This window comes from Haemorhous mexicanus, chromosome 11, assembly GCF_027477595.1.
Source record: "Haemorhous mexicanus isolate bHaeMex1 chromosome 11, bHaeMex1.pri, whole genome shotgun sequence".
In the NCBI taxonomy this organism is placed as follows: domain Eukaryota; kingdom Metazoa; phylum Chordata; class Aves; order Passeriformes; family Fringillidae; genus Haemorhous; species Haemorhous mexicanus.
Genome location: NC_082351.1, coordinates 15,134,534 through 15,145,819, shown reverse-complemented (window position 1 = coordinate 15,145,819; position 11,286 = coordinate 15,134,534). Strand labels below are relative to the sequence as shown.

The 11,286-nt window shown below is 64.3% G+C and overlaps 4 protein-coding genes across 7 annotated transcripts; 2 read left to right on the top strand and 2 right to left on the bottom strand.

The window, feature by feature from the left end:
* Positions 1-46: 46 nt before the first annotated feature.
* ARPC4 (actin related protein 2/3 complex subunit 4) lies at positions 47-2,057 on the bottom strand. Its single transcript, XM_059856623.1, has 6 exons — positions 1,916-2,057; positions 1,604-1,722; positions 1,166-1,277; positions 997-1,092; positions 687-857; positions 47-261 (listed from the first exon to the last, which is right to left on the bottom strand). The coding sequence occupies exons 1-6, from the start codon at positions 1,916-1,918 to the stop codon at positions 256-258; spliced, it is 507 nt and encodes a 168-aa protein (XP_059712606.1). The 5' UTR covers positions 1,919-2,057; the 3' UTR covers positions 47-255.
* A 227-nt stretch (positions 2,058-2,284) lies between these two features.
* Positions 2,285-5,304, top strand: TADA3 (transcriptional adaptor 3). Its single transcript, XM_059856620.1, has 8 exons — positions 2,285-2,796; positions 2,922-3,172; positions 3,342-3,447; positions 3,601-3,742; positions 3,894-3,997; positions 4,099-4,208; positions 4,342-4,527; positions 4,604-5,304. The coding sequence occupies exons 1-8, from the start codon at positions 2,590-2,592 to the stop codon at positions 4,794-4,796; spliced, it is 1,299 nt and encodes a 432-aa protein (XP_059712603.1). The 5' UTR covers positions 2,285-2,589; the 3' UTR covers positions 4,797-5,304.
* A 315-nt stretch (positions 5,305-5,619) lies between these two features.
* On the top strand, positions 5,620-9,242 carry CAMK1 (calcium/calmodulin dependent protein kinase I). 2 transcript variants are annotated; one of them, XM_059856612.1, is made up of 12 exons: positions 5,620-5,707; positions 6,114-6,227; positions 6,945-7,076; positions 7,295-7,363; positions 7,438-7,576; positions 7,673-7,799; positions 7,894-7,969; positions 8,064-8,176; positions 8,280-8,358; positions 8,456-8,543; positions 8,629-8,755; positions 8,833-9,242. In XM_059856612.1, the coding sequence occupies exons 2-12, from the start codon at positions 6,142-6,144 to the stop codon at positions 8,886-8,888; spliced, it is 1,092 nt and encodes a 363-aa protein (XP_059712595.1). In that variant the 5' UTR covers positions 5,620-5,707; positions 6,114-6,141; the 3' UTR covers positions 8,889-9,242. The 2 variants fall into 2 exon arrangements, with proteins under 2 accessions (XP_059712595.1, XP_059712594.1); XM_059856611.1 differs by having other exon boundaries at positions 7,295-7,369.
* Positions 9,189-11,113, bottom strand: OGG1 (8-oxoguanine DNA glycosylase). Of its 3 annotated transcripts, XM_059856613.1 has the most exons (7): positions 10,896-11,105; positions 10,515-10,801; positions 10,259-10,438; positions 9,994-10,172; positions 9,778-9,919; positions 9,636-9,685; positions 9,189-9,560 (listed from the first exon to the last, which is right to left on the bottom strand). In XM_059856613.1, exons 1-7 carry the CDS (start codon positions 11,003-11,005, stop codon positions 9,498-9,500), a joined length of 1,011 nt encoding a protein of 336 aa, XP_059712596.1. In that variant the 5' UTR covers positions 11,006-11,105; the 3' UTR covers positions 9,189-9,497. The 3 variants fall into 3 exon arrangements, 2 of the variants coding, with proteins under 2 accessions (XP_059712596.1, XP_059712597.1); XM_059856614.1 differs by lacking the exon at positions 9,778-9,919 and having other exon boundaries at positions 10,896-11,108; XR_009487893.1 differs by lacking the exons at positions 9,778-9,919; positions 9,994-10,172 and having other exon boundaries at positions 9,473-9,560; positions 10,173-10,438; positions 10,896-11,113.
* Between the last annotated feature and the right edge of the window lie 173 nt (positions 11,114-11,286).

Genomic DNA, 11,286 nt, shown 5'->3' with positions numbered 1-11,286 from the left:
CCCGGTGTAGCCCAGAGCGGCGGGAGGGAGGAGACGAGGCGGTGGGTACAGCAAACAAGACCGTTTAAAAAACAAGACGAGACAGGGGCAGTGGCCGGGGCCGCGCTGCCGCAAGCAGGGGCTGCTCCCGCCCAGCCCAGAGAGGGACGGGCAGGGCCCGGCCCCGCCCGGCAGTCCTCGAGAAACGGGAGCAGGCACAGGCACAGTGCCCAGTGGGCACAAGCACAGGGAAGCCACGGGGTCCTGCACCACGGCCTAAAACTGGAGAGAAAACACACAGCTGTTAGTCCCTGCTTGCAGCGCTCCGAGAACCCTCACCACCCTGCTGGCACCTGGGATGGAGGCTGAGGATGGCCACTGCTCACAGAGATCTGTGCTCAGCTTCTCCTGCTGCCTCCCCAGGCAATGCACATCCATCTCAGCACCCACCAAAACGGTCTCATCCCCTAAGGCTGCTGCTGCCACTGAGCAAGCTCTGGGGGTCTCAAAAGCTGGCACTTCATGAGCAAAGGGGATACAAGTGCCTTTGGCATCCTTTCTTCCCTGTCCCCAAGAGGTTCCTTGGGCAGGGTGTCACCCTGTCCTCACTAATGGGACTGAGGGGCTCTGAGCACAAGGGCCACATGGGCTTTGACCCCACCCCACTCCCAAAATCAGAGACCCCTCCTCCCATTTCAGAGTCTCACGTTCTTAAGGAACTCCTCTGCCACGATGCGGGCCCTCGCATTGACAGAGAGTTTCATCTCGCTGATTTCCTTGTCAATCTCCTCCATGAAGTGGATGACAAAGTCCACCAGCTTGTGCTTGTACATCTGCTCCGTGTGGAAGTTTGTGATCAAGAAGCTGATATCATAACCCTGCACAAGAGAGAAGCACCCTAGGGTTTAGCACCCAAACTGCTGGCCATGCAAGCTCACATCCCAGTTCTGCACTGGACACCCTCCCAGTGCCACGAGCAGATCCAAGAGTTGCTTTGTCCCCTCCCTGTCACCTCACCTCCACGGGCTTCCTGCGCAGAATAAAGAAGTTCTCAGCCCTCATCATCATAAAGCGCATGAATTTGTGGCACAAGATCTTCTCGATCTCGTCAGCCTGGAGAGAGAAAAGGGAAGTGAGATTTCCCCACAGGCTGAGCTGCCAGCCCCCTGCCCGAATCCCCCCTCACCTGCTTCACGGCAATGCTGACGCGCACAGAGTTAATAGAGCCTTCGATGAGCACCTTCTCCTTCTCGTTCCTGCTGATGATCACCGGCTGCAACAGCAGCTCTTTGCTGCTCCTGCGAACAGAGGGAGGGCAGGAGTGACTCAGAAGGAAGCATTTACTGTGGGAAACAGGGAAGGGGAGCCGCAGGGATCATGGGCATATGGGGGCTTTGCTACAGGATGCTCCCGTGATCCGAAGATGTTCCTCCTCAGGGCAGACACCCCCTCCGTCCCAAGATAGATCCCCTTCCTCCTCCCCGCAGCTCCGCGCTCCCTGCCGGCACCGACCGTGTGCCTTAGGGCTGGGGGTGGCCAACGCACGGCAGGAACGGGCCAGCAGCCCCCAGGGCGGGCAACCAGGGTTCCGCAGGGCTCTCGGTGTTCCCTCCCGCCCCCATACCTGACTTCCACCTCGGGCTTGTTGTGCCGCTCCACCACCTGCGAGGAGAAGTTCTCCAGGCACAGCGCGGCCTGCAGCGTAGCGCGCACCGCGTTCAGGTACGGGCGCAGCGTGGCAGTCTGCGGGGACACGGCGGCGGCGTCAGACCCCCGACCGGAGCCCGGGGTCTCGTCTTTCCCCCTGCCCCAGCCCCCGACTAGCAGCCCGCAGCCCCCGCAGCCCCCGCAGCTCCGCTCACTCCGCCGGCCCCGGTTCCGACCTTCCCCAGCCTCCCCGCTGCCACCGCCCCTCACGGGGCGCCCCCCGCCCTACCATGGTGGCAGCGGAGCTCCGGTCCGGCCAGGCGGAAGTGGCTGATCACCTCTTCCGGGATGCGCGGCACCTCCCACTGCGGCGAGAGGGAGGGGGGGCGGCGGGAGGCTCCCGCCCTGCGGCCTGGCCCCCCCGCGGCACGGAGCCGGGTGGCGGCGGCGAGACTTCGCGCGGCTCCCCCCGCGCCGTGCCACGCTTGGTACCGGCCTGTCAGCGCTTCCATATTAGGGAAGAGAGATGGAGGGCGGGCTAGGCCAATAAGCTGCGGCGCGGGGCGCGGTGCGGCCAATGGGCAGCGAGGGGCGGGGCGCCCGCGGGGCCGGAAGGGGCGCCCGGCCCAGACCCGGCCCCGCGGCCTCCGCTGCGCCCCGGGGCCGCCCCCGCCTCGTCCCCGCAGCCCCCCGGTGATCTCCCTCCGGTTCCCCTCGGTGATTCCCCCCACCGGGTTCCTCGGCGCCTCGGTGATACCCCCGCCTTGTTCCCTCAGCGCCCTGGTGGTTCTCCCCACATTCCTCTCAGCGCCCCGTTGATCCCCTGCCCCAGTTCCACAGAGCCCCGATGCCCCCCGACCCTCCGTAGCCCCTCACTCCACCCCATTCTCTCCCGCCTTCCCCCGGCTCCCCCGTGTTCCCGTCGGTCCCCCAGAGCCCACTCGGTGCCCGGTCCCCACCGCCATGAGCGAGCTGAAGGACTGCCCACTGCAGTTCCATGACTTCAAGTCGGTGGACCACGTGAAAGTGTGCCCCCGCTACACGGCCGTGCTGGCCCGCTCGGAGGACGATGGCATCGGCATCGAGGAGCTGGACACGCTGCAGCTGGAGCTGGAGACGCTGCTGTCCTCTGCCAGTCGCCGCCTTCGAGTCCTGGAGGCTGAGACACAGGTGCTGGGGCCGCGTTGGGTCAGGGACGGACTCTCTGTCTGGCTCCTTCCCACTGAGGGGCTGCCTCTGGTCTGCCCCTGCCCAGCGCTGGGCACAGGACCTGATGGGACACCACTCTCTTCCAGATCCTGACAGACTGGCAGGATAAGAAGGGTGACCGGCGTTTCCTGAAGCTGAGCAAGGACCACGATGTGGGCACCTCTGTAAAACATGGGAAGCCCAAGAAGCAGAAGCTGGAGGGCAAAGGGGGCCATGGGACTGGGCCTGGGCCAGGCCGGCCCAAGTCTAAGAACCTGCAGCCCAAAATCCAGGAATATGAGTTCCAGGATGATCCCATTGATGTGCCCCGCATCCCCAAAAATGATGCTCCAAACAGGTGTGTGGGTGTTGGGAGGCGTTGGGATCATCTTTCTCCTTCCTTGGAGCACGTGGCACGAGGGCTGCCTCTAGCCCGAGAGAAGAGGGGCCACAGGGGGAAAGGGGGCCTGTGTCACCTTCCACATGCTCCCTTGCAGCTCCCTCTCACAGTTCATCCATTCTTGCAGGTTCTGGGCATCGGTGGAGCCGTACTGTGCCGATCTCACCAACGAGGAGGTCAGAGTCCTGGAGGAGCTGCTCAAGCCGCCAGAGGACGAGGCTGAGCATTACAAGGTGAAAAGATCCTAAGCCCCTTCCTCTGCCCTCTCTCTTTGTCCCCTTTGGCACTTCACAGTGACTGTTCCTGCCTGGGATGCTGCTGTGGCACTGGTGAGTTGGGAGGCAAGGCAGAGGCTGCAGGAGCTGTGCTGAGCCTTGCTCTTGCAGATTCCACCACTGGGGAAGCATTACTCCCAGCGCTGGGCACAAGAGGACCTGCTTGAGGAGCAGAAGGATGGAGCCCGGGCTGCAGCTGCTGCTGACAAGAAGAAAGGTGTCCTGGGGCCGCTGACTGAGCTGGACACTAAAGGTGCCCCAATCCCACCCCTGCCTTTGCCCAGAGGGGCTGGGAGTGATTGTGCCCAGTGGAGCCAAGCCCAAGAAAGGCTGAGGTTGCCTTGCCCCACTGCTGATCTCTGTGTCTTTGTGATTGCTTTTTCCTCTCTCCTGCTTCCTCCCAGATGTCGATGCCCTCCTGAAGAAGTCAGAAGCCCAGCATGAGCAGCCAGAGGATGGATGTCCCTTTGGTCCACTGACACAGCGTCTCCTGCAGGCCCTTGTGGAGGTGAGGGGCTCCAGTGGTGCTGTGCCATGGTGACCTGGCACTGTAGGGCATTGCTGCCAAAACCCAGCACTGTAACCCTTCCCTCGTGCTCTCTGTGCTAGGAGAATATCATCTCCCCTGTTGAGGACTCCCCCATCCCTGAGATCACTGGCAAGGACTCGGGAGCTGACGGTGCTGGCACATCTCCCCGCAGCCAGAACAAGCCCTTCAGGTGAGCAGCTGAGGCAGGCCCAGAGCTCAGCACTGCCCGTGGGTGCACTGAGCGCGCTGCTGGCTCCCTGTCACTGTGAGTCACGGGGAGCAAAGGGCGTGTGGTGGGCAGCAGCCACTCTCCACTCTGGCAGTGTCCCCCACACCAAGTCACTGGAGGGGCGGATCAAGGAGGAGCTGGTGGCCCAGGGCCTGCTGGAGTCAGAGGACCGTCCGGCTGAGGACTCGGAGGACGAGGTGCTGGCTGAGTTACGCAAGAGGCAGGCAGAGCTGAAGGCACTCAGCGCACACAACCGCACCAAGAAGCACGAGCTGCTGAGGTGAGAGCCACCGGGCTGGGATGGGTGCAGGGAGGGGGCTGCCTGTCAGGGCCTGACGCCCCCCTGTGCCCCCCAGGCTGGCCAAGGAGGAGCTGCACCGACAGGAGCTGCGGCAGCGTGTCCGCATGGCTGACAACGAGGTGATGGATGCATTCCGCAAGATCATGGCTGCCCGGCAGAAGAAGCGCACACCCACCAAAAAGGAGAAGGACCAGGCCTGGAAGACCCTGAAAGAGCGGGAGAGCATCCTCAAGCTGCTGGATGGGTAGCAGGGACCAATGACCCCCCCACTCTGTGTGGACCTCATCCACAGGGGGCTGCCCTGCCTGAGCTCTGCCACCACTGGACAGAACTGGCACAGCCTCCCCTATGCCCTGAGTCTGCTCAGCCTCCTTACTCTGATGAAGGAGCCCAGCTGCTGTCCCCTCGCTGTGTAGGGCTGTCACTGGGCACCCCGTGGGGTTGTGGAGGTCCCTCCCTTGAACATCCCCACCCCGCGTGGTGGCTTCCACTCCCATGTCCCCCCTGCATTCTCCTGTTACTCGTGTGACATCAACCAGGTCACTGCAGGGCCAGAGTGATGGTTCGATTCCCACGGTCCCCGTCCCTCTCTGTGATGCGGGGCGGGGGGAGATCCCAGCCCCACGGATGGACTGGGGGGAGTGGGGAGGGGAAGCGGCTGGAGGGGTGAGGGGCCTGGTGGGTGGGTGTCTGAGCTCTCCATGTACCGGTGATTTCTATTGCTGCGAGCACCGGCAATAAAGGCAGCCGTGTGCAGGTGATGGTGTGGTGACATTGGGGGACAGCCCTGCCCGGCTGTGTTGGGGGGGGGGGGGGTGGTCCTACTGGTGCTGGGCTCGGTCTGGGGAGGGGGGCGAGGAGTGCCGGGGCTGGGTCTGTCCTGCAACTCCACTCGTGTCTACCCAAGGAATGCCCTCCCATCCCCACGACAGATGCACGGGGGGAGCGTGTTGTCCTCCCCGAGCTTTTCCCGCGTGTCCACGCGCGCCCGCGGTCACGCGTATCGTCCCCCCCTCCCCACCGCGGCCGAGCCGCCCCCTCCCATTGGCAGCGGCCGCGCGATTGCCCGCCCCTCACCGTGACGTCAGCGCTGTCCGGCGGCGCCGCGCCGGGAGGAGTCGCCGCTGCTCCGCCGCGGGGCCCGGGGCCGGGGCCGTCGGTAAGGGCGGGCCGGGGCGGGGGCGGCGTGCCCACGCGTGACACTGAGTAGCTGCGGTGGAGCTGCGCATCACCCGCGCCACGCAGCTCTGCTCCCACGCGTGTCCCGCCCGGCGCCGCTGTGCCGGCTGGCGGGCGCGGGGAATGGCGGTGGGGACCCCCCCGAGCACCTACGCGTATGTCTGGAGCTCTCCTGCTGCCTGCCCGCCCCGCACCCGCCCCATAGGCGGGCATCGGGAGGGTCCCAGCACGTTTCCCCACTGGGACAATCTGCGCCAAAACTCCTGCGTCGACACAGCTTGTTCCCATCACCCCAGGATGACAACCACCGCCCCGTAGCACCCTGTCATCCCCGTGTCCCCATGCCATCCCAGCACGCTGACGACCTGTTCCCACTCGTGTCACAGGTGGGAGTGGGTGGCCCTACAGGGCACCATGCCGCTGGGGCAGGATGGGCCCAGCTGGAAGAAGAAGATCGAGGATATTCAGCGGATCTATGATTTCCGAGATGTCCTGGGCACGTGAGTTGCAGACTGGGGTGATGCACCAGTGACAGCCCACTTGTGGTGATGGGTCTGGCCCCTCGGGCTTTGCCCAGCCTTCCACATGGAACCAGCTCAAATCTTTGCCCAAGGTGGGACTTGCATATGAGGGGACATGCTTGTAGGGCACAGGTGCCACCTCCCTCTGGCACTGGCTGGTTCCTGGGCTGTGCTGAGGGTACCTGAAGGTGGTCCCCTGGCTGGCAGAGGGGTTCCTGGCAGTGCCCACAGCATGGTAAGGCTCTTAGGCTGGATTAGCAAGTTAATTATGTCAGGGCTTAGGGCCCAGCACAGCGCGAACACCCTGCCTGTCCCTCCTGTCTCTTCCCCACCTGGGCACTGCCTACAGCTCTGGCTGGCTCCTGGGTGGCCCTGGGTGCTACAGGACGGCACAGCAGAGAGCTACTGCAGCCCACATGGGGGCTCAGCCCCAGCACAGCTCGACCTCAGCAACACCACAGCCTTACCCTGCCTGATATGGGGATGGTGCAGCCACACTGGGAGGGTGGAGGGTTCCAGGCATCCTATCGCTGGCGGGGTCTATGTCTGGCCATCCCAGCCAGCCGCTCCTGCTTGCTTTTCTCCTATAAATAGCTGGACTTTCTGCCTGTCGCCATGACAATCGTGGCATGGCGGCATCGGCAGCTCTGCTCCGGCTGGTGGCCGCCGTGCCCTGCTCATCCCTCACCCCCGCAGGGGGGCCTTCTCCGAGGTGGTCCTGGCAGAGGAGAAGGCGACACGGAAGCTCGTGGCCATCAAGTGCATTGCCAAGAAGGCACTGGAGGGAAAGGAGACCAGCATTGAGAACGAGATTGCCGTCCTCCACAAGTAGGGGCTGTCCCAGCACCAGGGTGGGGGTTTCACTCTGTGCCCCCCCCCACAGCCCCCCACTGCCAGCACTCGTTGCTGTGTTATTGCCAGTGCCCAAAATAGCCAGCAGCGCGTGATGACCTCCGGCGCAGAGCCTGGCTGCTCCTTGTACCCTGGGGGCTGGCACGGGGGCAGCCCGGTGCCCTCTCACCACCCCCCTCTGCCTCCCCCTGCAGAATCAAGCACCCCAATATTGTGGCCTTGGATGACATCTACGAGAGTGGCACCCACCTCTACCTCATCATGCAGCTGTGAGTGATGTTGTGGGGGTCCTGAGGGGCGGGGGAGCCATGCTGACAGGTGCTGCCCATCCCTGCAGGGTCTCGGGGGGGGAACTCTTTGACCGCATTGTGGAGAAGGGCTTCTACACTGAGCGGGATGCCAGCGCCCTGATCCGGCAGATCCTCGACGCCGTCAAATACCTGCATGACAGGGGTATCGTCCACCGTGACCTGAAGGTGAGCAGCTGAGGGGGGACACACACAGCACTGTCATGGCACCAGGCAGGAGGAGACCCCAATGTCACCCCTCCCTCTACCCTCCTCTCCTCGCAGCCCGAGAACCTGCTCTATTACAGCATGGATGAGGACTCCAAGATCATGATCAGCGACTTCGGGCTGTCAAAGATCGAGGGCTGTGGCAGTGTCATGTCCACAGCCTGCGGCACCCCTGGCTATGTGGGTGAGTGCCTACCATGGGCTGCCACCACCCTAGGTGTGGGGTTGGGATCCCCCCACAGGTTGGGGTCCCCCCTTACCACTGCCTTCCCCCCCAGCCCCTGAGGTGCTAGCACAGAAGCCCTACAGCAAAGCAGTGGATTGCTGGTCCATTGGAGTCATCGCCTACATCCTGTATGTATCCCCCCTCCCACTCCCTTCCCCTCCTGGAGGCCTGGCACCTTGGGGCTGCCTGGGATCAGCAGCCCCCTCCCCACTTCCCCGCTAGGCTCTGTGGTTACCCCCCTTTCTATGATGAGAACGATGCCAAGCTCTTCGAGCAGATCCTGCAGGCTGAGTACGAGTTCGACTCACCCTACTGGGATGATATCTCAGACTCAGGTGAGCTGGGAACACCAGGGCAGTGAGGCCTGTGAGCCTGGCACAGCTTCACAGTACCCAGAGGTATAGAGGACACTCAGAGCTGCTCCATGCTCTGTTCCAGCTAAGGACTTTATCCAGCACCTGATGGAGAAGGACCCTGGCAAACGATTCACCTGTGAGCAAGCCCTGCAGCATCCCTGGTAATGGGGAGACCTATTGCTGTCTGCCCTCCTCTCCAGCTCACCCCACAGCAGCCAGGGGATAGGGGTGCCCTGGCTGACTTCTGTCTTGCTCCAGGATTGCTGGGGACACAGCCCTGGACAAGAACATCCACCAGTCAGTGAGTGAGCAGATCAAGAAGAATTTTGCAAAGAGCAAGTGGAAGGTGAGTGTGGGGTGCTGGTGGGTGCTCGGGGGTGCAGCAGCCCCTCAGGCACCCCATACCAGCTGATGGACACTGGGGTCAGTAGCAAGCTTTCAACGCCACGGCGGTGGTGAGACACATGAGAAAGCTGCAGCTGGGAACCAGCCAGGATGTCCCTGGGCAGACAACTCCCATGAGCCCCGGCGAACCGCTGGTCAGGGGGACCAGTAATGGTGAGGCCCAAACCCCCTATCCCCATCGCAGACCCCTCAGGGCTGCCACCACGATCTCACCCTGTTCCTCCCTGCAGGGTCAGAGTGTGGGCGCCCACCCACAAGCAGAGCTCAGCGTTTCCCACCAGACTGAGCACGGCCCCACATAGCTGCCTCCAAGGGGGCCCAAGGGGGTCCAGCCATGTGGGGTAGGGGGCTCTGCAGTGCAGGAGCAGGGGAGATAGTGTGCAGGCACCCTGCTTGGCTTGTCCTGGTTATGTGGAGCTGCCCCCACTGCAGCCTCACAGCAGGGGGGCTGCGTTGGGGCAGGAGCACACCACAGAGCCCCCCCAGCTTGGGGCTTTGTCCCAGGCCCCTTCCCACACCCCTTCCCTCCCTCCACACCTGGCCTGGCACTGTCCCACACCCCCAACCCCAGCATGTTCAAGGACAATTTTCCAAATGGATGTTTCTATTTTATTGCTTGTAATAAAGGCAAGAGGCCAAAGGTGCTTGGCTCAGCTCTGCACTGAGGGAGCTGGACACAGCCCTGACCCCCTGCAGCTTCACTGCCCAGGGCAGCAGCTTCCCCCGTGCACACAGTGGGCAAGAAACAGACAGCTGCCCACACTTCTCCAGAGTGTAGGCAGCTCCCTGGCTACTCCCAGGCTGGCAGCAGGTGCAGTGTCTCACTCAAGTCTCTGTTCCTCCTGGGGTGTCCCTAGAGGAGCCCACCCCCATGGCTGCCCCAGCCTCAGCTCTCTCAGGCCTGATGCTGGCTGCCGGCTGGCTTCTGGCCCTTGCGGAGGTCGGCACAGAACAGGACCTGAAATGGGGAAATAATGGGGTGGGCATGGCTTGGGGTGGGGGGCAAGGGTGCCAGGAAGGGGGTGGTACTCACTGCCTGCGCCCAGCCTGCACGAGGGCCCCACAGCTCCCGGAAGAAGTCGCCTGCAGAAAGAGGGTGAACACCAGGGTGAGGGTACACTTGCACCATCCACCATCCCTGAGGGTCCCACATCAGGATGCAGCCCTGCCCTCACCGATCTCCTGGTAGGCCCGGGGGGTGAGGCTCTTGCCACCCAATGCCACGCCATAACGCTGCCGTGCAATGTGCCATACGTGGGTGTCCACAGGCACTGCCTCTGCCTTGTCCAGGGACAGCAGGCACACACAGTCGGCCACCTGCCACCAGCAGCACCCAGTCAGTCCCCAGTGCTGGTCTCTGCTCCCTGTCCCACCCCCATCCTGGCACCCACCTTGGCACCTACACCAGGCAGGGCACACAGCACCCTCCTGGCCTCGGCATAGGGTGCGGTGCGGAGCTGGCACAGCCCCTCGGGGCCGAGCCCCTCAGCGATAGCCCGCGCACTCCCGCAGACAAACTTGGCCCGGTACCCAAAGCCCAGCGCCCGCAGCCGGGCCTCGGCATCAGCACCTGGGGGAGGCACAGCAGAGATACGTGAGTGGGCACAGGCTAGGCCATGGCGATATGACAGCGGCAGCTGCGAGGTGGTGGTGGACCTGTGAGCGCCGAGAGGGATGGGAAGGCATGGAAGGGCCGGGAACCGAGGCAGCAGAGACGGCGGCCGAAGGCCTGGCAGAGGCGTTCGATCATGGCAGTGATGCGGGAAATGTGGTTGTTGGAGGTGCAGATGAAGGAGAAGAGGCACTCGACGGGGTCCTGCCGCAGCACCCGCACCCCTGCGGGCAGGACGCTGTGAGGGGACGCCGAGCAGGTGCTATGGCCATCCCTTGTAGCTCCGTGGGGCCGCCTCACCTGGGAAGTCATTGGCCACCTTGCGGAACAGGGGGTCGGCCGCCCCCCAGGCATGGTACAGGGCCGACAGCCCCACGTCCAGCTGGAAGTAGTCACGCAGGATCCGGTCCGTCTCTGAGGCGTTCAACTCCGCTGCTTTGGCGGGGCACCCATCCCGCTCCTCCTCCCCCTCGTGCTCATCATCCTCGCCGTACACCGTGTACCAGAGTCGGTCCCCATCCTGCCGCAGTGTCCAGACGCGGCCCCCTAGCACACCCGTCCACGCCCCCGGGCTGCTCTCCCACCACCTGCCGCACACGGGGGGGGGGGGGGGGGGTTCGGGACCGGCTCGGACACGCCGAGCTGGGCCGGGGGACACCCGAGACGCCCGGGCTGGCTCACCGGAAGCTCTGTCCCGAGGAGAGCACCAGGTCCAGGCGCAGCTCGGCAGGCGGGCACGGCAACCAGCGCCACAGGGATGGGCAGGCGGAAGGGGCGTCCCGCAGCTTCATGGGGGCGGGGGAGCAACTGCGCGCAGCTGCCCGCGGGGGCGGCGGGTCAAGGCACCGCCCGGCGCTGCGCCGCCGGCTGCCCCACAGCCCCGGCCCGGCCCCACACTTCCCCACAGCGTCCCAGCCCGTGTCCCCGGCCCGGCCCCGCCGATCCCCACCATAAAGAAACCCGCGCGGGCGGAGCGCCCGCCGCTCCCCGCCCCAGCTTCCGCTCGCGACCGGAAGCGGGGCCGGTGCCGCCGCACATGCCCGCCCCGCTCCCACTCCCGCTCCCTCCCAGC